At 47.3% G+C, this 26,823-nt stretch overlaps 1 protein-coding gene across 1 annotated transcript in view; it reads right to left on the reverse strand.

Annotated features, from left to right (window-relative positions):
- CPLANE1 (ciliogenesis and planar polarity effector 1) overlaps positions 1-26,823 on the reverse strand; it is a 181,270-nt gene that overhangs the window by 22,385 nt on the left and 132,062 nt on the right. The window contains exons 36-46 of the mRNA XM_045020840.1: positions 26,051-26,180; positions 24,026-24,080; positions 21,988-22,092; positions 21,372-21,464; positions 20,136-20,257; positions 19,672-19,870; positions 18,783-18,997; positions 12,027-12,120; positions 10,882-11,043; positions 1,675-1,705; positions 821-952 (exon numbers count right to left, since the gene is read on the reverse strand). Of these exons, the coding sequence (XP_044876775.1) occupies positions 821-952; positions 1,675-1,705; positions 10,882-11,043; positions 12,027-12,120; positions 18,783-18,997; positions 19,672-19,870; positions 20,136-20,257; positions 21,372-21,464; positions 21,988-22,092; positions 24,026-24,080; positions 26,051-26,180 (1,338 nt within the window). The remainder of the gene's footprint in view (positions 1-820; positions 953-1,674; positions 1,706-10,881; positions 11,044-12,026; positions 12,121-18,782; positions 18,998-19,671; positions 19,871-20,135; positions 20,258-21,371; positions 21,465-21,987; positions 22,093-24,025; positions 24,081-26,050; positions 26,181-26,823) is intronic.

Raw genomic sequence — 26,823 nt, forward strand, 5'->3', positions numbered from 1 at the left:
AATTCAGTATGTGTCTTTTAAACTATAGTGATGAGGGTCACATGAAAACACAGATATATAGTGATATACTAAAATTCAGACACAAAAAGCCTAAATAATGATCAACTGGAATAGTCATTTATTATATTATTATATAAAATGGTCCCTTCTGGCCTGAAAATCTCTTAAAGAGTTAGTGGACACTTGCGAAATTTTTCACCAAAATAATTTGTTCCTTAGGGAAATGTATATCTCCCCTATCAAACACATATTTCATGGAAGCTAAGGCCTGGTCTACACTAAGAAGGGGGGTCGAACTAGGGTACACAAATTCAGCTACGTGAATAGCGTAGCTGAATTCGAAGTACCTTAGTTCGACCTACTCACCTGTCCAGACGCGGCGGGGTCGAACTCCGCGGCTCCCCCGTCGACTCCGCCACCGCCGTTTGCAGTGGTGGAGTACCGGAGTCGACCGCAGCGCTTCCGGAGTTCGAACTATCGCGTCTAGATCAGACGCGATAGTTCGAACTCCGAGAAGTCGAACTCACCGCGTCGACCCGGAAGGTAAGTGTAAACCTACCCTAAGTAGATTGTATTCACTGTTTGAATACTAGGGCAACTGAAGTCAATGGAAGTGCACTCATGCTTAAAGTTAAGCATGTGTGGAGATGTTTGTAGGGTTAAATTTAAGAGACAATGACATTTTATAACACATGTATTTAATCATGTTAGTTTTAACCAACAAGCTGCTTGTTTTATTAGAGTTTTAAACACTAGTGAATTTAAACAATTTAATTTACTCAGTACAAAGGAGAAGTGAAGACGACCGCTATATTATTACCTGGAGATATTTCTAGCCTGTGTTTTTGTAATGCCCAGTTCTGTAGTGGAAACGCCACCCTCTGTTACAAGATCATCAATAACATCAGTAATACCACTCAGTCCAGTAATTTGCAGGGGATTGTCTATGAAACTCAAATTAAGGAAAAAACAATGTTGTTACTAAAACAGGAATATATTTCCAAGAAAAACTAAAATTAAAATATCTTAAAATCTTCACTTTTGAGCTCAGGTGGACAAGAATATTCTCCTTATTCAAGAACTAGTTACCCATACTCTTGTCTACCCAGTTGCCCATATTTTCACATGTATATTGTTAGAGTTGCATAGAACAATATTCTAGGTGTGACACACATCAATCCATTTTCATTCAATGGTTGAATACAGAATATCTCTTCAATACAGAACTACAGCCTGCTGGGTTGCATTTTTATTCAATAACTTTGTAATGGTTTCATTGTGTTAATTCTGCTTTTAATATGATTATTTCAATGGAATCGGTGTGCTTGTCCAAAAGCAAAAATTAGCCCATAAAAATAATATAAAAAAACATGCATAAACACTAGTAATGTCTTTCTTAAATGCTCAAAATGTACAAAAGAAACATAATTTTCAGCGGACTGCATGGTGTCTTATATAAATCATGTTTATTCATATCGTATTAGTGCATGTTAAGGTTATTCTGATCTAGGTTACATATATAAAACTGCCTAACTAGAAAAGCATTACATATATGCCTAGATTTCTATATAGATAAGATTTCCAGTTTGATACTCCATTTTCCAGTAGGCTTTTTAGAAATACAATGTTGGCAATGTAGTTTAACAAAATCTGCAATTATTTCAAAATACTTACCTATCATCTAAATCTTCATTTATAAGAATGTCTGAAATAGAAATATCTTTAATCAATTAAAACGTAAACACATGTATTAACATCTAATTTCTGTGCAAATGGAACAAGACATACATATTTGTTAGGTGAAATATAGACTTTTTCAAACTGGATATGTTTATATTATAATGAATATATGTACTATTGTGTAGTCTTAACTACCTTGTGCTCATGACAGGATTTGGGAATACATTATCTACAGGGCCCTACCAAATTCACGGCCGTGAAAAAATGCGTCACAGCCCGTGAAATTTGGTCTTGCCCCATGAAATTTGGTCTTTTCTGTGCTTTTACCCTATGTTATACAGATTTCACGGGGGAGACCAGCGTTTATCAAATTGGGGGTCCTGACCCAAAAGGGAGTTACAGGGGGGTCACGAGGTTATTTTAGGGGGGGTCACAAGGACGGTTGGGGGGGGTCACAAGGTTATTTTAGGGGGGTATTGCCACCCTTACTTCTGCGCTGTCTTCAGAGCTGAACAGCTGGAGAGCGGCGGCTGTTGGCCAGGTGCCCAGCTCTGAAGCCAGCACCCCACCAGCAGCAATGCAGAAGTAAGGATGGCGATACCATACCATCCCACCTTTACTTCTGCGCTGCTGCTTTCAGAGCTGGGCAGCCAGAGAGCGGCAGCTGCTGCCTGAGGGCCCAGTTCTGCAGGCAGCAGTGCAGACATAAGGGTGGCAATACCATACCATGCCATCCTTACTTCTGCACTGTTGCTGGCAGCTGCTCTGCCTTCAGAGCTGGGCTCCCGGCCAGCAGCCTCTGCTCTCCAGCTGCCCAGCTCTGAAGGCAGAGCCTCTACCAGCAGTAGTAGAGAAGTAAGGATAGCAGTACCGCGACCCCCTTACAATAACCTTGCGGCCCCCGCACAACTGCTTTTGGATGAAGACCCCTACAATTACAACACAATGACATTTCAGATTTAAATAGCCGAAATCATGACATTTACAATTTTAAAAATCCTATGACCATGAATTTGGTAGGGCCCTAATCATCTAGCATCACTATTGCTACTTAGTGGTCAGAGACATTCAGTGTAACAAAGATCAATCTTGGCCCTTAGTTTGGTAGTTACAGCTCTACTTTTAAATACAATTTAGTAACAATTATATAATCAGTCTGGCTTTTTATATCGTTTGATGTTCACTGCTTATAAGCAGATTTCACTTGGGAGCTGAGATTTGAAAACAGTGGTGCCAACACTTTTCCTGCTATGCCCCGCTTTATCAGTATTGGAATCTGTCGGCGCCTCCCTCCATTACTGAACAACTGGCTCAGCAGAGGAGCTTGGGGCAGAACTGGGGAGGAGGGAGGAGCTGGGGCTCAACGTGGAGCTGGCCTGGGGAGAGAGAGCGATAATGAGGGCAGAGCTGGACTAGGGCCGGAGCCAGGAGTGGAGCCAGAACAGTGAGAGGAGCCGGGACCAGGAGTGGAGCTGGGAGGGGAGGCAGGACTGGGGCCAGGAGCTGAGCTAGGGCCAAGAGCTGGGTCCAACCTGTGGCTAGGGTTGGAGCTGGGAGTGGAGCAGTGGCCAGAAGCAGAGCTGCAGCCGGCGCCAAAGCTGCGGCTGTGGCCGGGGCTACGGATGGAAGCAGAGCTGCAGCCAGGGCCAGAGAAGAGCTGGGGGCAGAGCAGTGTTGGGTGGCACTCCCTCCCCGCCCTCTATGGGGGCTGGCCAGAGCCCCATCACACCCCTCCACTGGGGACAATGTTTTAAAACCATTAGCGAGGCTGCTACAGCTTGAGAGCTAGATTCATAGTCACTCAACAAAAGTACATATAATAACTAAGAATGTGAAAGAAGAGAAAGGCAAGAGAATTGTCATTGCACATACAGCCAAAGAGAACTGTAATGTCAGTACCAATATTTACTTTGCACATTGAAATGAGGCTAGATGAAATAAAATGAACATTCAGGCTAGGATACAGCTAAGGGAAAAAACGGTTACCCACCTTTTAGTAACTGTTGTTCTTCGAGATGTGTTGTTCATGTCCATTCAAAGTAGGTGTGCGCGCGCTGCGTGCACGCCAGCCGGAAGATTTTCCCCTAGCAGCGTCCGTAGGGTCGGCCCTGGCGCCCCCTGGAGTGGCGCCACTATGGCGCCCTATAAAGGGGCCCGCCGACCCTCCACCCCCTCAGTTCCTTCTTGCCGGCACTCCGACAGAGGGGCAGGAGGGTGGGTATTGGAATGGACATGAACAACACATCTCGAAGAACAACAGTTACTAAAAGGTGCGTAACCATTTTTTCTTCTTCGAGTGGTTCATGTCCATTCAAAGTAGGTGACTCACAAGCCTAACCTTAGGTGGTGGGGTCAGAGATCACTGCTGACTGGAGCACTGCACGACCGAAGGCTGCATCATCCCTGGTGCGTGATGGCGTAGTGAGACGAGAACGTGTGGATGGAGGACCACGTGGCCGCTCTACAAATCTCCTGAGTCGTGACCTCAGCCAGGAATGCCACAGAGGAGGCCTGTGCCATCGTGGAGTGGGCCATGACCAGAGGGACAGGGGTCGTAGCTATACGATAGCATTCCCGGATACAGGTCGCGATCCACGAAGAGATGCGCTGATAGGAGACCGGGAGCCCGTTCATCCTATCCGCCACTGCGATGAAGAGCTGAGTCGAGCGTCTAAACGGCTTGGTACGCTCGATGTAAAAAGCCAAGGCCCTGCAGACATCCAGGGAATGTAACCTCCGCTTCTCATTGGAAGAGTGTGGTTTCGGATAAAACACCGGGAGAAACTGTGAAACGACCTTGGGTAGGAAAGCCGGATGAGGTCTAAGTTGGACCTTGTCCTTATAGAAGACAGTGTACGGGGGCTCAGATGTTAACGCCCTGAGCTCCGACACCCTCCTGGCCGAGGTGATAGCCACCAGGAAGGCGGTCTTGTACGACAAGTACAACAGGGAGCACGAAGCCAGAGGCTCAAAGGGAGGCCCCGAGAGGGCGGAAAGGACCAGATTCAGGTCCCAAGCAGGGGTCGGCTGACGAACATGCAGGAATAACCTGTCCATACCATTGAGGAAACGCCCGACCAGCGGGTTCGCAAACACCGAGGCACCCCCCTCTCCCGGATGAAAAGCCGAGATGGCCACCAAGTGGACATGAATGGAGGAAAGGGAGAGGCCCAGTTGTCTTAGGTGGAGCAAATAGTCTAGGACAATGGCAATTGGGACCCCCAGCAGATCGTGACCCCGCTGACCCGACCAGATGGAGAAGTGCTTCCATTTCGCCAGGTAGGTGGCCCTAGTTGACGGTTTCCTGCTACCGAGCAGCACTTGTCTGACCTGCTGGGAGCACTGCATCTCCACCAAGTTCAGCCATGGAGCATCCAGGCTGTGAGGTGAAGGGACTCGAGGTTTGGGTGGCAGAGGGAGCCCTGGTCCTGCGTGATCAGGTCCGGGAGCAGGGGCAGCGTTAGGGGCGCCTAAACGGACATGTGCAGTAGTGACGTGTACCAATGCTGGCGCGGCCACGCCGGAGCTATCAGGATTACCCTCGCGTGATCCCTGCGAATCTTCAAAATCACCCTGTGTATCAGGGGGATCGGAGGAAAGGTGTAGAGCAGACTGATCCCCCAAGACTGAAGGAAGGCATCCGACAGAGACCCCTGACTGCGTCCCAAGAGGGAGCAGAACCGACGGCACTTCCTGTTTTCCCTCGAGGCGAACAGGTCTAACTGGGGAAAACCCCAGAGCTGGAAAATTGAGAGCATCACATCCCATCGGAGGGACCACTCGTGACCCCGGAACGAGCAGCTGAGGGTGTCTGCCAAACTGTTCTGCTCCCCCGGAAGGTAGAACGCCATCAGGTGGGTAGCATTGTGGATGCAGAAATCCCACAGCGCGAGGGCTTCCCTGCACAGGGGAGAGGAGCGTGCACCCCCCTGTTTGTTGATATAAAAGACTGCCACCATGTTGTCCGAGAGGACTGAAACACATCTGCCGGCCAGGTGGGACCGGAGGGTCAAACAAGCCAGGCGAACCACTCTCAGCTCCCTGACATTGATATGCAACTCGAGGTCCTCCGGGGACCACAAGCCCTGCGTCCTGAGGTGTCCCAGGTGCGCTCCCCAACCCCGATCCGAGGCATCCGTTACCAGGGAGAGGGAGGGCTGAGGGGCAGCGAAGGGGACACCCATGCACACTTTCTGCGGGTCAAGCCACCACCGCAGCGAGCTTAGCACCAAGCGGGGAATGGACACCACTGAGTCCAAGGGGTCCCTGGCCGGGCGACAAACTGTCGCTAACCAGGACCGTAGCAGGCGAAGCCAGAGTCTGGCATGGTCTACCACATAGGTGCACACCACCATGTGACCCAACGGCAAACTCGCGCCGTGGTAACCGAGGTGCGGTGCAGTTCGAGGATGAGCTCGGAAATCGCACGGAACCTGGATTCCGGCAGGTACGCTCTGGCGTGGGTGGAGTCCAGAACTGCTCCTGTGAACTCTATGCGTTGCGTCGGAGACAGGGTGGACTTGGCTTCGTTCAAGAGGAGGCCGAGATCGAGAAAGGTCTGCCTGATGAACAACACATGGGTCTCCACCTGCTCCTTGGAGCGGCCCTTTATGAGCCAGTCATCCAGGTAGGGGAATACCTGGATGCCCCGCCTGCGCAGGAAGGCCGCCACGACTACCATGCACTTCGTGAAGACCCTTGGAGCCCGTGACAGGCCGAACGGGAGCACCGTGAACTGCAGATGGACATCGGCCACGACAAACCTGAGGTACCAACGGTGTCGGGGAATTATGGCAATGTGGAAATAAGCGTCCTTTAAGTCGAGGGCGGCATACCAATCTCCTGGATCCAGGGAGGGAATAATCGAGGACAGGGAGACCATGCGGAACTTGAGCTTTCGCACAAACTTGTTCAGCCGCCGCAAGTCTAGGATGGGACTCAGGCCCCCTTTAGCCTTCGGTATTAGGAAATACCAGGAGTAGAAGCCTTTGTCCTGAGCTCCCGAGGGACTTCCTCCACCGCCCCTGCCTCCGTGAGGGACTTCACTTCTTGAGTTAGAAGTTGCTCGTGAGATGGGTCCCTGAAGAGGGACGGGGACGGGGGCTGGTGGGGCGGGAGGGAGGAGAACTGGATAGAATATCCCCTCTCTACCGTGCGGAGCACCCATCTGTCCGATGTGATTCAGGACCTGGCATGGTAGAAGGGGGACAGACGTGACCCAAAGGTAGGGGTAGAAGGATCCAGAGTTTTGATAGGTAGGTCGCCCTCGACCGTACCATCAAATAGGGGGTCTAGGCCCTGATGGTGGTCTCGACTGACCAGACGCCTGGCTGGAGGGGTGGCGTTGGTGGCGCCTCCTGCCATTTCTGCCCCGCCTGCGCCCCAGCTCCTGGCGAGTCTGTGGCTGGTATGGGCGCGGGGCCGTCTGTGGCCTAAACTGTTGCGCTGGGTTGCAGGGGTATGCAAGCCCAGCGAGCCTTTAGGCTATGCAGACATTTGTCCGTTTTTTCTGAAAATAGCATCTGCCCCTCGAAGGGGAAGTCTTGAATTGTCTGCTGGACCTCATAGGGCAGGCCCGAGACCTGGAGCCAGGCTCCCCGCCGCATGACCAGGCCCATGGCCAGGGTGCGCGAGGCTGAGTCCACCGCATCTAAGGCAGCCTGGAGAGAGGCTCAGGAGATCAGCTTTCCCTCCTCCACTAGGGCTCAAAACTCTGACCTCGAGTCCTGGGGAAGGAGCTCCGTAAACTTCAACATGGCTGAACACGTGTTATGACCATATCGGCTTACAATTGCCTGTTGGTTGGCAAGGTGGAGTTGTAAGCCCGCCGTGGAGTACACCTTTCTGCCAAAGAGCTCGAGTCTTTTAGCGTCCCTGCTCTTTGGTGTTGACCCCTGAAACCCTTGACGCTCCCGCTGGTTGGCCGCATCCACTATCAGGGAGTCCGGGAGGCGGGTGTACAGGTGTTCGTGCCCTTTAGAGGGGACAAAATAGCGGCGCTCCGTCCTCTTGGCAGTAGGGGCCAGTGAGGCTGGCATTTGCCATAAGGTGCAGGATGTATCCGCTATATTCTTTATCAGCGGGAGGGCCACCCTGGATGGCCCTGAGGGAGCCAGGATGTCTACTACAGGGTCCGCGTCCACCTCGATTTCCTCCGCTTGGATTGCGAGGCTCTGAGCTGCTCGCCGCAGCAATTGTTGGAGGATTCGAGTGTCCTCTAGGACCAGTGCCGCAGCCGTGCCCGAGACCGCTTCGTCCGGGGAGGAAGACGAGGAAATTACATGGATCGGTCCTTTCTCCGGTGCATGCAGCCCTTCGGGGTCCTGCGGCACATGGTACTGTGGTTGCAGTGCCGGTTCCGATTCCAAATGCGGCACCGCGACCGGTACCGGGGTCGCCAGTGAGCGGCTTGGCATATCGGGCGGTGCCTGCGGAGCCCGAACTGAAGCCGCTGCTGGTGCCGTTGCCCAGCCAGGGGGTGCTGAACTTGGAAATGGCACACCCCTGCCCGGCGACGGTGCTGCTGGAGGAGGCAGCTGCGCCGGGGCCACCGACGCCGAGGACACCGAGGCCGACCTTGATCGAGGACCAAATGCCTGGCCTACCGACTGGTGGTAGGCCCAGGGAGTCCAAAATGGCCACTGCAAGGGCGGCTGCCATTGTTGCTGCCACTGCGGGTAACGCTGGTGGCTCGCCCCCAAAACCAATCTCCTGCTCCGTGACCAGCTGGAGTGGTAGGAGTCTGCCTCTGAGTCTGAGGTCTCTGAGTACGAGGACCTGGAAGGAGCAGCACCCGGTGCCATTGGAGAGCGGTGCGGAGGCGGCGGGAAGTCTCTCATCTGGTCCGGGGCCGCCTTGGCGGCGCAGTGCGGGGAGGGAGGCGACAGCATGGCCGGCTTGCCCCTTGATTGTACTGAGGGACAGACCACGGTAGGCAACTCCCTATTGTGCGGGGAGGCTGGCGCCAGGAGTCCCATCAAATCTGAGGCCGCCTTGAACACCTCTGGCATCGAAGGGGGGCGCAAGTCTCCGCTGAGGTCTGGGGATCTAGGTTGGTCCAGACTCGACTGCCCTCTCTGCAGTGCGGGAGTCAATGGAGCCGCTTAGGGCTGTAGCCCAGCCTGTCCGCTTGCACCCGCGGACGGCGTTGGTCTCGAATCCTGGTGGGGTGACCGTTCCCTCACCGGCTTCCTCCTCTTGGTGGGCACCGGCGACAGTGAGCGTTGCCGCACTGAGGCCGACTTCCTATGACCTGACTCTGTCCGGTGCCGGGTTTTTGACGACTTGGGCTGGGCCCTAAGTCCTGAAGCTGGTGCCGGGGCGCTCCGCACCGAGGAAGACGTGCTGGGCACCGCCTCGGCCGGTTCCAGGTCCGAGGGTGGCCGCAGGGCAGCTTCCATGAGGAGGACCCTCAGTCTTTGAGCTCTGTCCTTGAGAGTTCTCGGGCAGAAGCCTCTACAGATAGAGCACCGGTCCTTTTGTGGCTCTCTCCGAGGCACCTCAAACAAGCAGAGTGCGGGTCACTGTTGGGCATGAATTTCCCTCAGTCCTTGCAGAGTTTAAACCCGGGGAACCCGGGCATGCCCCAGCGGGCGACGAAAACTTGGGGGGGACCCCAACTACGAAGAACTATATACAATGATCTAGGTAAACTAACTATAATGCAACTATATACACGGACTATACATAAGGATAGGACACTGCAAACTTGCTATGCGCAAGAGAAGTTCCAGCTAGCCGTCACCGGCGGTAAGAAGGAACTGAGGGGGTGGAGGGTCAGCGGGCCCCTTTATAGGGCGCCGTAGTGGCACCACTCCAGGGGGCGCCAGGGCTGACCCTACGGATGCTGCTAGGGGAAAATCTTCCGGCTGATGTGCACGCGGCGCGCGCACACCTACTTTGAATAGACATGAACAACCACTCGAAGAAGAACTGGTATTAGTGACATACAGCAACACATTTCACCGCCATGTGGTGGACTGGAGTTAAATTCTCATCTCAAGTCACTGGGCAGATAAAAAAGAGGGGATGCTGGCTTCAGAATCAGACCCAAAATTATTTACTTTCCTTCAACAACATTCTAATGGAGGCATCTTTGGACATAACACAGGATATAATACCCCTCTGGACTGTCATCAAACATTAACGTACATCTGTACATTAAACGTATGTGCATGGGTTACAAAAACAGTGCTTCTACACTTCTGAATGCATAAATCAAGCAACTTTTTGCGAAAAGTTGCGAACTGATCTTTACGAACATAATGCTAATGATCTCACCACACACTAAGCCATGAGGACTTTTGTTGGGCTTGGCAGAGAGATTGTGTTGCTCCTTTAAGGGTGGTTAGAGAGCCAGAGAGTTACCTGCAACATGGAGGAAGCTCCATCCCAGGTCAGCATGGGGATGCTGACCTATTACCCCTCCCCGAGGTGATGGGAAGAGAGGGGGACTGTTTATGCTCATATCTGAGCAGTGAAAGCCTTCTTTTTGCCTGGACAGGCAGAGCACCACCCACCTGTCCAGCAGTATAAGTAGCTGAAATACCAGGTTTTCATTATGATCCACTTTGGGCATTATGCTAGTTTCTCCTTTTGGGGGTCTGGGAAGGAGTTTTCCCTCACTGCCAGTTTGGCAAAGGCAAGGTGGTTGGTTTTTTTTGCATTTCCCACAGTGGACTGGAGTTTTGGGGGAGGAGGGAAGAACAAAATGGGGGGATTGGGCTATGATGTCACAACTCATTATGTAAGTGCAGGTACTCCATCGGGAATGGATACTGTGATCAGATAAAATAGACTGGGGAAAAAAGACTTAAAGGAGGTATTCATTGAAAGAGTGGAAACTGTGGGAGGACAGGTTGCTGTGAGGTCAGGACTCTTATGACTGGGTATGGCAGGTACTCAACCTCTCCCCCATTTAGCTCCATTAACCCTCATTCAAGGGGAGTGGAGGAGGTCCCAACAGTCTCCCTGGGTATATGTAAATGATTATGGAATTACCTGCACTGTACAATTTTATCTGCTGGGTACTCCCAGACATTTAGTAATAAATTTGCAGCCTAATTAAACCACAACCAGTGTCTCCTCCTCTCCTCCTTCCAGGATAGCCAGACAATGAGAAAGATTGCAGGAACACAAAGAAATGTGTCTACTTGCTTTTTAACAAGCAAACGGGGAAAAGGGTAAATTAAAGAATGATACCGGATGATGACTTTAAATGACTCAGAAGGTTAGCAGATGAAGTTGCAGGAGAAAGAGAGTGAGCTTGCAAGGCTGTATAACGGGTTACAGAATATTCAGGTCTTGAACTCTCCTCTTCTTCATCCATAAGATCTTCAAAGTCCACAGAGCTCACGTAACGTGCTGATGCAACAGAAGAATTAATAGACACAGTAAGTAAAACATAGTAAAAAAAAAAATCCAGACAAAAACCAGAAAATGCAGTGAACTAATATATTTATGAATTTGTGTTATGGATTGATTAATATACCCTTCTAACAAAAAAAAAACCCCAAACCCAATGTATTCAGATCACTGTGGTGCTGAAAGTTAACCAGTTGAAGTATGGAGCCATACTGCCCCAGTCTGAGCTCCAGGAGTCACTGTGGCTCCTGGAGCTGCCGAGTACATGGTAGCCTGCCCATGTGAAGGACTAAATTGTGGCTCATCTGTGCAGTGGGTCATGGATCAATTTTGTGTATCAATACAGAATGTAGCCATGATCTGGCCATATATTTGATATGAAATCATAATATGTTCCCTCTTGGCCTCAATTAATAGTACAGTGCAGCAGAGCTACCCATATAAGTATTTTCAATCCATTTTCTAGACAAAAATAATCAATTACATAATCAATACCTCACCACTAAGAAACCAATTTAACTGATGTGACCTTTTATTAAGTCAGGCCAAAGGGTAATATTATATCCTTTTAGCCACCAAAACGGCATGAATAATGAAATTTTATTACAACATAGGGAAAACATTCAGAGGCCAAATTATGATGTCTTACAAAATTAGTGTGGAAGCCAATGCAAGCCCTGCAGTTGATTTTACAAAACAACTGCAATAAGAACCATTTCCTCTAAAACCCAAGATTAGGTCCTGCATCTTAGTCATGGAAACAATTAAAAGTATATAAATAATTTCTAATCCAATGTGGTTGAGTAAATTCCCCTTATATCAGTACTCTAATTTTCTAACTTTCATTTTACATCTTCTTGATTGGTAATCTGATCTTTTCCCAATTTTATAATTGAGGTAACATTATTTTAAGTGGTAATAAATTTGCAAAATTCCATGATTCAGCACAGGGCCCACAACTCCTCATTTAGCAGGACACATACCTTCATCAATAACTCCCGCATCTTCAGAGAACAAGGAAGCTGCACCCAAGTTCGGACTGGCAGCCATTTCTAAATCTTCTATTGTTTTTACTATCTAAGAAAAGAGCCCACATACTTGATAAAAGTATTTTTGATTAATGTTTTGTTTAAATGAAACAATTATATATCACATATTCATGAAAGGATTGTTTTAAACCAAAATATTTATTTAACATTTTCATAAATGTTATTCAAAACATTTTCAACTTAATACATAATTTGGCTGTGAGAGGAGGCAAAGAGCCCTAATTGAGTCTTGTTCAATCAGTTCACATAAACAGCTAAATCTTTAAAGACTTTACCCTGCTAATGTTTACAATACTATTCACATGAGTAGTCCCATTAAGCTCATGCTTAAGGGCTTGTCTACATGGAGAGTTAGTGCGTAGCAAGTCAGAGTGTGAAAAAAATGGTTACCTGCCTTCTGTAACTGTTGTTCTTTGAGGTGTGTTGCTCATATCCATTCCATTCTAGGTGCGTGCATGCCCACGTGCACAATCGTTGGGGACTTTTCTCTTAGAGGTATCCATAAGGTCTGCTGTGGCACCCCCTTGAGTGCCGCACTCATGCATTGGTATATCAGGTGCCACCAATCCTACCCTCTCTTAGTTCCTTCTTGCTGGCAATTCTGACAGAGGGGCAGAAGGGTGGGTAATGGAATGGACATGAGCAACACATCTTGAAGAATAATAGTTACAGAAGGTAGGTAGCCATTTTTTCCTCTTCGAGTGCTTGCTCATGTTGATTCCATTCTAGATGACTCATAAGCAGTATCCTCTGCGGTTCAGAGTTCACAGTCTAGAGCAGTGGTCACCAACCGGTCGATTGCAATCTCTGGTAGCACAGCAGGGCTCCCTGCCTGCTCCGGCCCCATGCAACTCCCGAAAGCAGCCAGCGCAGCCGCGGGGCGAGGAACAGGGATCGCCCTCCATGCGCTGCTCCGGCCTGCAAGCTCTGCCGCCGCAGCTCCCATAGGCTGGGAACAAGGAGCTATGGCCAATGGGAACTGCGTGGGCAGAGCTTGCAGAGAGGGACAGTGCCCAGAGCCATGTGCCGCCCACCCGCCCACCCCCAGGGGCCACAGGGACATGTTGACCCCTTCTAGGAGCAGTGTGGGGCCAGCGTAGGCAAGGAGCCTGCCTTAGTGGCAGCCACGCTGCACTGCCGACCAGGAGCTGCTGGAGGTAAGTGCTGCCCAGCGGGAGGCCGCACTCCAACCCCCAGCCCTGAGCCCCCTCCCAGAGCCAGCAACCCAAGACCCCTCCTGCACCCCGATCCCCCTCCTACACCCCAAACCCCAACCCTGAGATCCCTCCCAGAGCCATCACCCCAAACCAGCCCTGAGCCCACTCCTGGAGCCACCACCCCGTGCCCCAGCTCTGGCCCCCCTCCCAGAACCAGCACCCTGTACCCCCTCCTGCATCCCAACCCCCTGCACCTTGCTTGTTGATATAGAACATAGCCACTATACTGTCCATCAGGACTTGGACCACCCTGCTCTTTAGGTGAGGTAGGAAGGTGTGGCAGGTGAAGCGGACCTTCCTGACATTGGTGTGTAGTGAACAATTGAGCTGGGACCAATGATCTTGCGTGCTGAGATTGCCTAGGTGGGTTCACCACCCCAGGTCTGAAGCATCAGAGATGAGGGTAATCAATGGGGCTCTTTCCAGCAGTGATGCAGGGTTTTGCCACAATGCAAGTGACAACAGAACGTTGTCCGGGACCTTGACTACATGGTCCATGCTGTGTTTGTTGGGGATGTAGACTGACGCCGGCCACGCCTGGAGAGGCCTGAGGTGGAGTCACACATGCCGAGCCATGTAAGTTATGGCAGCCATATGGCCCAACAGCCACAGGCATGTATGAGCAGTGGTGAGAGGGAGACCATGCGGAACTTTAACTTTTTGAGAGACGTGTTGAGGTGTTGCAGGTCTAGAATGGATCCGAGGCCTCTGTTTGCTTTTGGGATTAGGAAATAACGGGAGTAGAACTCTTTCCCTCTCATGTCTGGAGACACCTCCTCCACCGCCCCCCGGAGCAGGAGGCTCTCGACCTCTTGCACGAGTAGTTGCTCGTGAGAGGGGTCCCTGAAGAGGGACGGGAAAGGGGGATGGGAGGGAGGGTCAGACATGAATTGCAGGGTATAACCCAAAGAAATTGTGTCGAGCACCCAATGGTCCAAGGTCAGCCGTGGCCAGGCTGCCTGGAAGGAGTGTAGACAGTCGAGGAAAAAGCAGAGGGGTAGATCCTGGGCAGTAGCTGGGCGCCGTCCTTGGGCACATACTCAAAATACCCATTTCTGGCTGCCCTGGTTTCTGGAGGGGCCAAGCTGGGCAGAGGAACGGGAAGACAAAGGGTGCCTTCGCTAAAACCGCTTTGTCTTTCTCCTTCTTTCTGTAGGAGCTGGATCAGGGGACACCCCACCAGTGTTCCCTCTAATTTTTCCCACCCACGTGTGGAATGAATTTTGTTATGTGCACCAATATGGAGGGAATGTGTGACATATCATCTCCATATTGGTGCACATAACAAAATTCATTTGTCAGGGCTGGGGCCGAGGTGGTTCGGAGTGTGCGATGGGGCTCAGGGCTGGGGCAGAGAGTTGGGGTGTGTGGTGGGTGAGGGTGCCAGCCAGGGGTGCGGGCTCTGGGGTGGGGCCAGGGATTAGAGGTTTGGGGTGCAGGCTGCCCGGGGCTGACAGGGAGAGAGAACCCCCCAGCTCTCTCTCCATGCAGCAGCACCTGGGTTGGGGGGGAGGGGTGCCTCTCCTACAGCCATGGCAGATCTAGGCCAGGGCTGAATTGGGACGGGTGCCTGCCTCCCCTCCCCAGTATGGCGGGTCCGGGCCAGGGCCACGGGAGAGACACCTTTCCCACCTTCACAGCAGATCCAGAATGGGATGGGGCTGGTGGAGGGGCGCCTCTCCCTCGGCTGCGGAGAGAGGAATCTCTCCCTGCCGCAGCACTGAGCGCCTGCATGGTACTTAATAGGCTGCTGCGCAGCTTTGAGGAATCATAGCACCCATGACCTTGACGGAGGTGGAGGCCGGAATGGTTTTCTAGCCTGTTGAGTGGTGTGCAGGCCCAAGGACCAGAAGGTGGCACAGGAGTCTTTAAGGCCGTGGAGCTGCATGTCTGTCAGCTCTAGGGTGACCAGACAGCAAGTGTGAAAAATCGGGAAAGGGGGTGCGAGGTAATAGGAGCCTATATAAGAAAAAGACCGCAAAATCAGGACTGTCCCTATAAAATGGGGACATCTGGTCACCCTAGTCAGCTTCGAGAAGAGCCCTGCTCCCTCAAACAGGAAGTCCTGAAGGCTAGCCTGCATCTCCTGGGATAGCCTGGAGGGCTGTAACCAGGACCTGCACCTCATGACCACCACAGAAGTGACCACCCTGGCCTCTGAGACCATAGGGTCCCAGGCCATCTAGAGGGTGCCTCTCACCACCGCTTTGCCCTCTTCCACCAAGGTGGCAAACTCCTGGGCTTGGTCCTGTGGAAAGCCCTCCTTGAACTTGCTGATGGAGTCCCACCTGTTGAAGTTGTACCTGCCTAGCAGGGCCTCATGGTTAGACATCCGAAATTGCAGACTGGCTGTTGAATAAATTTTCCTGCCAAACAAGTCCAATCTCTTGGCGTCTTTATTTTTGAGTGTGCCACTGGCCTGGCCCTGCCTGTGCCTTTTGTTGACGACAGACACTACCAGGGACCCTGCTGGAGGGTGGGGGTACAGATATTCAAATCCCTTTGCCAGGATATAATATTTCTTTTCCACTTTTTTGGAGGTAGGCAGAATGGAAGAGGCAATTTTCAAGACCCTTGGGAGGATGGGCAACACAACCCGGGCTGCGGTGGAGGAGGGTATGATGTTGAAGAGGTCATTGGACTCTTCTGCTAGCTCCTCGACCTCCAAGTTCAGGTTAGCAGCCACCCTTTTGAGCAGGGCCTCATACTCTTTGAAGTCATCGGGAGGGCTGCTTGCTTGCATGGGACTCGCTACCACCTCGTCCAGAAACAACAAAGATGACTGTACCACAGGGGGTGGGGCAGCTTCCCTTTGCCAGCCCGGGGATGGCTCCTTGGGCATTGGGGCCCATTGTGACAGACTCAGCACCATGCTCTGATACCAGTGCCGGCTGGTCCAGAGGCAGTTGTCCGATGCGGCCTGAGAGGAATGGCGGGACAGGCATGACGGGTACACCTCGTGGCCTCCAGTACTGCCACTGAGGGCCACTTCCTCTGCTGCCACTGCCGGAGCTGTGCCTGTCTCACAGGCCGCTGACAATTCGCCTCTTCTGGGTGAGGGGTTGAACTCTCCCACCAACTCGGATCACTGCCCTTCTGGCGACCAGGGCAGAGCCATAGATGACTGAGTCCATTGGCTGACCCTCGTCGGCGACCGGTAAGGAAAGGGCAAGGAATGGTGCCTGCCTGAAGAGCAGTACCAGGGAGTTGGAGACTGGTGCCATGACCAGGAATGATCCCGCACCATGAGGGATCAATGCCGGGAGGACCGCCTAGGCAATGGGGATCTGCACCATGGCAATCTCTGGTGGGAGGCCCAGCAAGTAAGGGGATTGCCATCGTGACTTGGGTGTCCCGTGCCTTGTAGGTGGCGACCTTGGTGTTAGGGACCTGGTTCTTCTAACCAGAGACTGAGGCTGTGGCACTGGGTTCCTAGGCCGCGATGATGGGGATTGACATCTGCGGTCCAAGGATGCTCCGTTGCTTTAGAGGGAAGTCTGATAACCAGCTACACCTTAGAGGTCTAGGCCTTAACCAAGTCCATCGCCTGGCTTGGCATCTGCAGTGCTGGCCGGCCTACTTTTTCCTTGGCCGGCAGGGGCACCTCAGGCACAGGTGGCCCTACAAGGGGCCAGGATCCCCTGCTACCTCTGGGAGTGGATATCCTGCTCCTTTTGAGTTCGAGGGCGAAAGATTTTGTAGATTTTGCACTTTCCTTTTCTGTGTGATTCCCCCAGACACTTTAAACAGCTATTGTGGGGGGTCATTAATGGGCAACCCTGGGTACACAATGAACATGGCTTAAAGCCTGGGGAACAGGGCATGCCCCACTCCACAGCAAAGTCCCAGCCAGGACTTTAACTACTAAAACTACTACCTAACACTTAACTTAATGGCCAAACTAAGTACCTAACAATTAACTACAAAGGAGACAGAACAATGGGCTGAAAGAACCACTAATGCTCTTGCGATGCAAGACAAGGCGCTCCAACCAACGGTCAGGAGCGGTAAGAAGGAACTGAGAGTGAGTAGGGTTAGCGGCGCCTGATACACCAGCGCATGAGTGCAGCACTCAAAGGGGCGCCACAGCCGACCCTACAGATACCGCTAAGACAAAAGTCTCTAACAACTGTTCACGTGGACAAGCGCAGACCTAGAATAAAATTGAAGAACTACAGTGCACCCTGCTATCATACACTAGGTGTTCAGCAGTGCACTTAGACATACATCCGTTTCAAACAGCAGGACATCAAAGTACACTACAGAATTTTTACAGTGTGATAGCCAAGTCCAACCAACCAATTAATGCACTGCAAGCTACTGTGCAGGAGACTCATAACCTGGTTTGCTACTCAACTAACACTCTGCATAGGCAAGCCTTCCTGTTTTCAGAAGTGCACCCTTATAACATGGTTGTTTTTATACATATTTTTATTCATCTGAACTATACTCATAAGGTTAATTTAAAATAAGTAGTAAGGTGCACTACAGTTTCACAGCCTGACTTGCTACGCACTAACTTTCCATGTAAATGTTCTAGGTCAGATATTTCAAAATTCTAGCAACGCATGAGTTTCCAGAAGGTGTGAAATATATCTGTGCAAACCAAACCAAAACTGATAAAGCTAAAATTTGATCCATCATTTGTCACTGTCCCGAAAATATTTTTAAATGCTTTCAACTTCTCCTACTCCAGTTAGTTTATGCTTTACTGCCTCATTATCTTTTTGGATGTGCTAACAGCTTGCATGATAATGTACAGAGTAGATAGCTATGAAACATCACTTGAAGTGATTCTAGACTACATGCTGGGCCAAATTCTCAGTTGATGTAAATCAGCATAGCTCTGCTGAAGTAAAGCTATGCTGATTAAACTCCAGTTGGGTATCTGGCCAGCTGAAAACAGAATTTATTGGCTCAGGTTAATAAAGTTACTTCCATTCTGTAGTAAACTGCAGTTATACTTTTAAATTGACTGAAATAATAAATAATACTTTGTAGTATTCATCAGATGTTCTAAAGCAACATTTTCCACGTTTTATAGATGATTAAACTTCGGCAAATTTTAGATGGAAAATTCATAAGAAAATTAAACTAGAGGTACCATAAAGAGGCAAAACTCTTGCTGGTTTCTTGGTTCTAATGTTTTGTCACATGGCATATAAGAAATTGCATTTCCTAGGATTTATACACTGCAATCCAAATACACTATATAATCAAATGGTATTTATTTTATTTATATAATTAGAGTTATAAAAATGCTAAAATGGGCATCTAAGGTACCCTTGATAAAACATTTTTATTTATAAAAATAAACACTCAATAAATGTCATGGTGAAAGAGATCCAGCACTAAGGGTGAATGGACAGTCCATTATTCTCTCTTTCTTAAAGTATATAAAATCATCATCCCAAAAGGTAAATTCTAATTTTAATTGAAAGAAGGAAAAAAATACAGAGCAGTCTGAACATACCAATTTAGTATTGCTGAAATCCTTCTCCATATTTTCTGCTATGTTCTGTAATGCCTGCAGTTGTATATCCATTTCCTGCAGTTTTGTATAAAAGTGTTCTTTGCTAATGATTTTGGCTGATAGTCCTGTAGAGTGAATGATGCTGACATCCTCATGCAATAGATTCCAGGTTAGATTGTCTCTAACAGCATCTGATTTTACATCCCTTTCTTGCACTGGGAACAGACCATTTTGATGGTCATCTCAAAATAATAATAAAAAAGAACAAACATAATACAGTGAACTGTAAATATTTAAATAACGGGTATGCGTGTATCAGTTATGCTGATGTTTTTGGTGTGGGTTGGAGGAGTGCAGGGACCATCCCTATGGGAGTCATATTGTAAATGGTCCTTCTGTGAATAAATCTCCCCCATCCTACATGGAGAATGGGATCAGCCACCGCTTCCTGCATCCCAGGACCTGCAGAAGGTCTGGCGATTTATGTTAGAAGGGAGGGCTGGGAGAGGCACAGTGTCCCCATCACTCTGGCAAGCAGTGGTAATTCTGCTAAAACATAATGCAGGTTGTAACTGCATGAAGCTTCTGATAGACTCCACCTTCCTCTCTACACTACTGAATACCATGGCAGTGTGGCTTCGCTGCAGGAGGCTGGCATTAGGGAGAATAGTGAAGAATCATAGAATCTCTCAGGAAGAGACATGACCTCGAAGAGAAAGAGAAAGCACAGGGGAATTCTGCAGAATTTCTTAGGACGGATGGCCTCTAAGGTGAGGGAAGGACAGAAGGTCTCGTGCGGAAATGCAACAGTGCTATAATGAAGGATTTTTGCCAGCAATTATTTTCAACTAAAAAAAATAAAAATAAAAGAGTAATAAGTGATTGTTACCTTTTCTCTGAAATTCATTAGGTGGAACTGCATTGGTAACAGAAGCTGCCATGTGATGCAGCTTTGCAGAAGATGGAACTTCAAAGTTCTCATTTTGTTGTGTGGTAACCATCTCTTCTGTAGACTCGACTATAGTAGGCAAATCCTTTAAGAGATCACTGTCTTCAATGTCAATCACATTGATATATTTGTGTCCAATCTGAACCACAGCAGGAAAAATTAAAAGGAATTATACAATATGTATTCTGGGTAGTACTGTGGCTAACTGTCCCCTTTTCTAATCCATTGTCTTTTGTTTTTGAGTTGAAATAGATACTTGTTTATTTCAAAGACTGGATAACAGTCATTTTTCTATAAAGTTTCATGCAATCGACTCATGCTGATGAGACGAACCCAAAATAACACAACTGGTTACATACAGCATGTTATAACTGTATTATCAGAAAATATTTCTAAGTACTAACCAAATCACGTGCAGTATCAGACACAGAGGATGGTAAAAGTCTCTCCCCTACTTCTGTGTGGAGCTTGAAGTTTAAGTACATATCTGGTGGCAACATCTGAGGAACTCTTGAAGCCAGATGTTCTATGAGGATGAAATAATGGTTAGGAATACAACATACAGTAAATATCCCTGGCATATTAGAAAAACAATTTCACTAACTCAGAATAAAGGAAAGCTTCTGTTATCAGAGCCCTTTGACCAGAATAAATTGATATACTATGCTATAGTGTTGTTTAATACTTATTCACAATAAAGCTGATTATAATTACATGATCACCAAAACAAAAAATAAACAAAAAATTAAAAATCAATAATATCAAAGAAACTGTGAACTTCTATTAGTTTCCAGAAACAGTTCAATTAAATAGTTAAAAAAACCCAAACATGACACTTGCTCTAAAACACACCAGAACACATTGTTAGCAAAAACTGTAGCATACATCTTCATAATGCATTGAACTATTAGATGGTGGAATGGTCTCACGAGAGTAGTGGAACCATCAAAATCTAAGCACTTGTGGGGAACAATCATGTACTGGAAGGGGGAAGTACCTAGGTGATTTAATGGATCTTTTCATATCTAATTTCTATGGGAGTAGGCTAGATTAATAAAATTATAGTAATAATCCTTTTGTTGTCTGTAAATTCTAACTGGAAGATGTAGCACAGCTTTGGGGTTAAAAGGATATTCTCATTGCAATCCACATTTTCAAGGTCTTATATTTGGCAAAAAAACAAATAAAAAAATTTCTCCTGAGCGCCAATTTGCACAAAAGAGAAGTGTTTTTATCACAAAGAACAAATCAGATTCTATTCTGCAAAAAAAACCTCTCTTGAAAAATCAAGGCCAGATCAGGGGAAAAACTGTTCCTGCCAGTAAGTGGAAAAACTGAGTAAGGCAGCCTGCTCAGATATGGAGCGACTGGAAAATGACACAGATATATAAAAACACAAACGTATCTGCTAATGCAGGAGAACAACAATGTGGACTACAAAGTCATGAAATGCAGTCACAATCAACATTTTCATATTACAAATCACTGTTATTTATTTAGATTTTAAAAACAATTGGACTAAAATTAATGTTGTCTTCATGATATTCTCCACTTAGCTACTGAAAACATTATATAATGCAAAAGTGTATACAGAAAACCCATGCAATCCACAGAATTGCAAAGAAAGGAAGAAGGCACACCTGTTGAAGGAACAGAAGTGATAGGTTGGTTTTTACTAAGTTCAGAAACTATGTCTTCAGAGCCAGTTTCTATATCCTGGTATGACTTGAGAACTTGATTGGTATGAAAAAATAAAATCAAAATGGATTACTAGAACAGGAAAGATTTTACAGTTGGGAGAGCAGAAACCGATAAAGGAAATATTTGCTTACTATCGATTAACAGAAATTATATAAGAAAAAGAAAGTAACCAGATTGTAATGCCGAAGATCTAAATCTTAGCTCTAAACTGCTAAATCTAAACCATAATGTGGACAAAATGCCAAGTGAAATCAACAGGAGTATTTCCAGAGAAATACTTCAGGCTCTGGCCCTCAAAAAAAACCTGACAATCATTTTATGTCAAGAAGAAATTTTGCATTTTTATTTGAGTATCTATAGGAACAAGAATTTCTGTTGTTTTATTATTTATTTGAAATAAAAGATTAAAATACCAAAAATATAACAAGGTGGTCAATAAGCTTTTTCGATTATTAAAATGAGCAAATACTACAATACACAAAAGCAGATCTGGAAAACAACTGGTTGCAAAAGTGTAAAACCAATAGCGCAAACAGATTATAGGTGGCATTTTACCTGGATCTGTATTTGTGCTTGCATCTTGAGTTTCTGTGGGTTTTTTCCTTGTGGAAGCCATGCAGTGTAGACCTGCTGTAGTAGTAATAGCCTCTCCCACTGTGTCTAAAATGGGGAAACAACTAATCATTGTCCACTATTAGAACAAGAATTATTTTATTTATCTGTTCTACAGTTTTTAAATTAGAAAAAATGCAACTGTTATTTCAGTAAGCACGCTTTATAAAAATATTGGTGGAAATATGGGCTCAACTTAAGACCTTATGTAAGAGGATCCAACTCCACTGAAATCTATGTGGTTGTAACTACTTAAAACAACCCTTAATTTGGCCTAGTAACTTTTAAATGAGATCTTTTTATATAATAACATTTTGTACTTGTATCATTATGTTTTAAAGAAAAAATGTGTGTGTATATTTGTTTTATTCTTCTTATTTTTGGCTTGTATTTTGACAACGCAATCACCTATTTCTCTAATACGCAAGGTCAGGGAATGGATTTTCCTCTCTTTTTTCCCCTAGCAATACTAAATCTGATATTGAATTAGTGAGTTGGAAGGAAGGATATCAGCCACATTTCCCACATATGGACTTTTGCTCCCTGGACAGGTTGGAGAAGAGATCATTTTCAGAATAACCTGGGCACTTTGCTCCCGGAGGCACCTTATATTCCATGTAATCAAAATTTTCATTTACATAAAAGTAGAGTAATATCTATTTTATTTAAACTACAGAAATTTGTTTGTAGCAGGATGGTTACCCGCTCCTGCCCTTCGGGGCTTAAAACAGCCCAGGAGAGGGCTGTAGCTGGGGCAAGAAGCCTGGGCTGATTGGGGGAAAGCAGGCTGAGCTGTGTCCGGGTCCCAATCAGGCCCAGTTGGCCCCTATAAGAGGCAGTAAGCCAGGAGCCCAGGCAATCTCCCTCTGTCTGTAGAGGGAGAAGGGCCTGGCTGCAGGGAGCTAGACATAGGGTACCTGAGTGGAGCAGGGCTGGGGAAAGGCAGAGGAGCTGGGGAGCTCCTGCCTGGAAAGCCCCAGGCTGCAGCCTAGCATAAGGCCAAGAGGTACTGGGGGTTGCAGGGGGCAGCCCAGGGGTAGGCAAAGGCAGCAGGTCCAAACCCCTTTGCCTATGATGAGTGGCTGATACTGCAGTCTGCCCCAGTGAATGGGGGCTAAGATGGAGACTGGGCAGTAGCCATATACTGAGGCGAAGTGGGGATAGTGGGTTGGAGATTCCCCAGGGAGGGGAGACCCAGATTGTTGGGGTACTGCCAGGGGGCAGCACTCCAGTTAAAAGGGCATCGGGGTCCAGGGAGGGACATGGGAGCCAAGAAGACAGGCGGATCACTGGCCTGCAGAAGGCGCTCCTGGCTGGAAGTGAGCTAATTCCCGAGGACGACCAGCAGGAGGCGCCGCAGGGGTGAGTCCAAGCTTGTTACATTGTTATAAACCTTGAAAAATATTTTTTCTAACTATTTTTTCCCAACAAGTACAAGTAGTGTAATCATTGCAATGAACACCTAACTTTCCATTCTTTTCTTTTTCTCTCTCTTTTGCAGTATTCTAGGACAGAAACAATACAGGGACATTATACAATTATAAACAATACAGTGATCTCATTTACTCTCATGTAAACCTGGAGTAACTCCATTCACTTCAGTGGAGTTATATCTGAATGCACATTTATGTGTAACTGAGGTCAGAATCCAGTCCACAGACCCTAAATCTGTGAGGCATTTTTGGTTTGGTTGTTTTGGGAGTACCCTTCAAAATTTCAGTGCCATGAAAGACGACTAGCCTTATGTTTCGACATGATGGTGTTCCCTGATCTACATTGCACAATTTGAGATGTTGCATCTTGATGTTGTCATGTTTTCATTATGCTCAGCAAGGCAAACAGTTAAACATATCAGCCTAGGAACTCAGAATTTAACCAATGATCTAGGTCTTTCTGTGACATCTGACAACCATTTTGAAAAAAAAAAGATAGAGTTCATGACTTTAGACATGATTTTTTTTTAAAACACGAATGTACATACCAAGTGAAATGACAAAATCATCTTCAAGATAACGGCTGGGTTCTGCTTGCTGATCCTAATATAAGAAAAATGTGATCAAACCAGTGTTACAGGATTTCTTGATGCTGTCAACTTTTAAATAAAGTTATGCTTCCTTTGAGCAATAATTTTAAAACTTGTTAGAAAACATACTTTTCCCCACTTAGTGGCACAAAGAGCTCCATGACAGAAGAATTTCCTATCTAGGTTGTACTGAGCATGCTCACCCGAACTGAGCAGGCTCAGTAGGTAACTGCTATTGGTGGGAAAATGTGCCGGCTGCTGTTTTTGCCGTTACACCGGACCGTGTGAGGCAGCTGCTGATCTGACTGGTGCCATGGAGCAGGCAATCAGTGTTCCCTCCTCTCCTGCTGGTGCCCTGGGTTGAAGCTGCTCCTCAGCTCCCAGCCCCCTTTGCTCCCACAGAGGCAGACGGTAACAGCCACCCGTGTTGGGAGACCCGGCTCTGTGCCTGGCAGACCTCTCCGGGAACAGGGACCACAGGGGAGCCCTCCCAGCACACAGCCCCTAATACCCCTCTCCCTACACCCTGAGCTACGCCCTCCTTGCACAAAGCCCCAGGTACGCCTCTCCCTGCACCCTGAGGTACCCTCCTACCCGCACACAGACCCAGCTACCCCCTCCCTGCACCCTGAGCTACCCCCCTGCCTGCACATAGCCTCAGCTACCCCCTGCCCCCACACAGCCCCTAGCCACCCCCTTCTCTGCACCCTGAGCTACCCCCCTGCCTGCACATAGTCCCCCAGAGCCCCTAGCCACTCCCTTCTCTACACCCACAGCCACCCCTGCCCCCACAGAGCCCCTAGCCACTCCCTTCTCTACACCCACAGCCACCCTGTGTACACACAGCCCCAGCTACCCCCTCTGCACCTTGAGCTACCCAGTCTGCACACAGTCCCTAGCTACCCCCTTCCTGCACCCTGTGCTGCCCCCCTGCCTGCACACAGCTACCCCCACCCTGCACCCTAAACTGGTTTCAAACTTTTTGAGTTATAATTTTTGGTTGCACCTCTCCGCCCCCAACCCAGACAGGCTGGGTGGCCTGCTGAGGTGAGTCAGGGATTGGAGGTGGCACTCCCTCCTTGGACCCCACCATGCAGAGGTGGCTTGAGCCCTGCTGGCCTCTTCCCCCGCAAAATAGAAGTCAAACTACGCCTATGTCCAAGGCCTCTGCCCTGAAGGCCGACCCCCTGCTGGGCCCTGGCATTTTTATAGCCTGTCTGGGAGGGTCTCCAAGAGAAAAAGTTTGAGACCCCCTGCTCTAAGCAACATGAACTAGATCGCTTTTTAAATAATTTGTGGAGAAGAGCCTTGCTATCCCCCATTCTTTGTGAGGAAGTGCTATATTTCTAATCATATAAAGGAAACGCACACAGCAGTACAATGGCGGGTGTCTTAAAAATTAATGTAATAAAATAGCAAATGGTACCACCACACTTAAGCAAGATCTACAGTTTGTACTGTTTTAAATAAAAATGATCTAGAAAACATTAGTGGATTTCTGGACAAATTGCTATAAATGCCATAGAAATGTTATGGAATAAATAACCAATTAAATCAGAATTATAATCATTATGGGGATTTTCATCAATACAAGTCAACAAAAATTTTTTTATGGATTGTAACGCCCCTTGATTGTGCAAAAAAACCCAAACAACCCTCATCCTCAGAAAGAGGAATAGCTCATGTCCCAATTTTATAGGATTGGTATGTCAACATGGCAGAACTTATTTCATGTGAGCACCTGACAGGAGTAATGAAAATACCCTGAAGAGTTTATTTTGGTAAAAGAGGGCTTTATCTCTGGCTTAAAGGAAAATGCAAGTGTGCAAGTAAAAAAGGTACATGAGATCACTACAGAGATGCTGAAAAGAGTGGAGGAGGTATTTAGCAGGGTTTTGTTTATATTGTGTTTGCTTGTTGCTTCACTTGTATCATTATTTAAAAAATCAATAAAAAAGGAAGAAAATAATTATTTTCTTATACCTGTATCTCAGTTTCAAAAACTTTCTCTATATCATCAGTACTAATAATGGAGTCATCTGGGCGGAATGTCACACTTGCTTTTTTCTTGTCCTCCTTCTCTTTTATCTGTTTATCAGCACGTCTCTTTTGCCTGTCAACATAACAGTGAGAAATAACAATTTAACTTCACTCTGATAATAGAAACATCAATCATTCTTTCTAATAAGCAAGAAATAACAACAATAACCTTCTTCTTAAAAAATATATTAGGTGTTTGAGTAAAGATAGAGTTAACTGCTATTCCATTGAAACTAATTAAAAACCTATGTATCTAAGCTATTTAAGGTGTTCATAAAATATTTAATAGTAACACTTAAACTTATTCACATATTCTAAACAAAATAATATACTGGTTATCTAAGACCCCATTTAACTAAATGATTGTAAACCTGATATTTTGCATCGTTTACAACATGATTACTACTGCTATCTTTCGTATACAATTAAAAATAAAATATTATACAAGGCAGAAGGGCCTACACAGAAATGTTGCAGCAAGAAATCAGTGTTGCTATGAAACTTTCTCCCTAACCTGTAACTTGTTTTCCTAAAAAACTGCAAAGTTTGCTTTTAAAAATATTTACTATCAGATTTGTAAAACACCATGAATTGCGTTAAACATTATTTATAATATTTTAAAGCAAGATATCTGAAAATCAAATCAGTTACTCTTACCTGTCAAGAGCTAAATTCAGGATTCTGTGTTTCTAACCACAAGTGAAGGCATCAGAATC

Source organism: Mauremys mutica, chromosome 6, assembly GCF_020497125.1.
Source record: "Mauremys mutica isolate MM-2020 ecotype Southern chromosome 6, ASM2049712v1, whole genome shotgun sequence".
Taxonomy (NCBI): Eukaryota; Metazoa; Chordata; order Testudines; family Geoemydidae; genus Mauremys; species Mauremys mutica.